Source organism: Vespula pensylvanica, chromosome 18, assembly GCF_014466175.1.
Source record: "Vespula pensylvanica isolate Volc-1 chromosome 18, ASM1446617v1, whole genome shotgun sequence".
In the NCBI taxonomy this organism is placed as follows: domain Eukaryota; kingdom Metazoa; phylum Arthropoda; class Insecta; order Hymenoptera; family Vespidae; genus Vespula; species Vespula pensylvanica.
The window spans coordinates 2,608,170-2,609,374 of NC_057702.1; the positions used below are offsets into that span (position 1 = coordinate 2,608,170).

The 1,205-nt window shown below is 34.0% G+C and overlaps 1 protein-coding gene across 1 annotated transcript in view; it reads right to left on the reverse strand.

Annotated features, from left to right (window-relative positions):
- Window positions 1-825: 825 nt before the first annotated feature.
- The window catches only part of LOC122635390, a 1,357-nt gene continuing 977 nt past the window's right edge, over window positions 826-1,205 (reverse strand). Inside the window, exon 3 of the mRNA XM_043825565.1 lies at window positions 826-1,124. Within this exon, the coding sequence (XP_043681500.1) occupies window positions 861-1,124 (264 nt within the window). The 3' untranslated portion in view covers window positions 826-860. The remainder of the gene's footprint in view (window positions 1,125-1,205) is intronic.

Here is a 1,205-nt window from a genome sequence, read left to right on the forward strand (position 1 = left end):
AACTTATAAACTACGTTACTGCATTACTATTCTATTCTATTCTATTCTATTCTAGTTTCTTGCACATAGGCATATCCGATATGCGTTTGTACTATATTAGGTATTGCTGCACGATATGAATACCTTTGAATAATAGCAATACGATGGAAATCGTCTTTCTTTCAAGAAGTTGTAAGGAAAAAAAATATTATTAATAAATAAAAACAGAGAACAAATGATAAAATGAAAGAAAAAAAAAAAAAAGAAAGAAAGAGGGAAAGAAACGAAAAAATTATACAAGTTATTCTAACAAATTTGTGCTAGGAATTACATACATACGTACATACATACATACAGACATATATATATATGTGTGTGTGTGTGTATGTATGTATGTACAGAATTGAAAGAAGTTTCAATACATACATACATACATACATACATACATACATATATGGACGAGATATGGAATTAGGCTAAACGAGATCAGAATAATAAATCCGATAAATTTACTGAGATTTCTTTCTTAAATATTCTTTCGGAAGACCGAGCAATACGCTCGATTATAAAATCTTTTTCTTTGGTCTTTCATTCTTCATTTTCTTTTAAACTTTCTTTCTCTCTCTCTCTCTCTCTCTCTCTCTTCCTCTCTCAACCTCGAAATCTATTTATTGCTAGTAATTAGGAACGTGGAATAAATAATAAATATAAAAGAGAGAGAAAGAGAGAGAGAGAGAGAGAAAGATAGACAAATGGACAAAAAGAGAGAGAAAGATAGAAAGACAGAGACAGATAGATAGATATACAGATAGATAGATAAAGAGAAAAAGAGACAGAGAAAGAAAGAAATATTATCAACGAATTCTTTATCGAAGCAAACGTTAGATCGTCATTTCATTTTCAATGTTCTCATTCCTTTGATTCTCTTCATATTCGTCACAACAATGACAACATCTAGAATCACAATCGTCGATGTTCTCAATGACGTAGGTCATGTAGGTGTCGATACTTTTCGCGTCCAGGGACGGTAGGGACAACGAAAGGGACACGGCATCTAGATCCGGTCCGAGGGTCGATTGCCAACCACCATTAGACTGCTGCGACCTTTTCAACTTCCGACTCCTCGTAGACAGCTTCTTGATCGCCTACGATGAAAAGCAACGATGTGTTTTTCTCTTTTGAAAATATCAAGTAATTCTCCCCTCATTCCCCCACCCACCCACCCA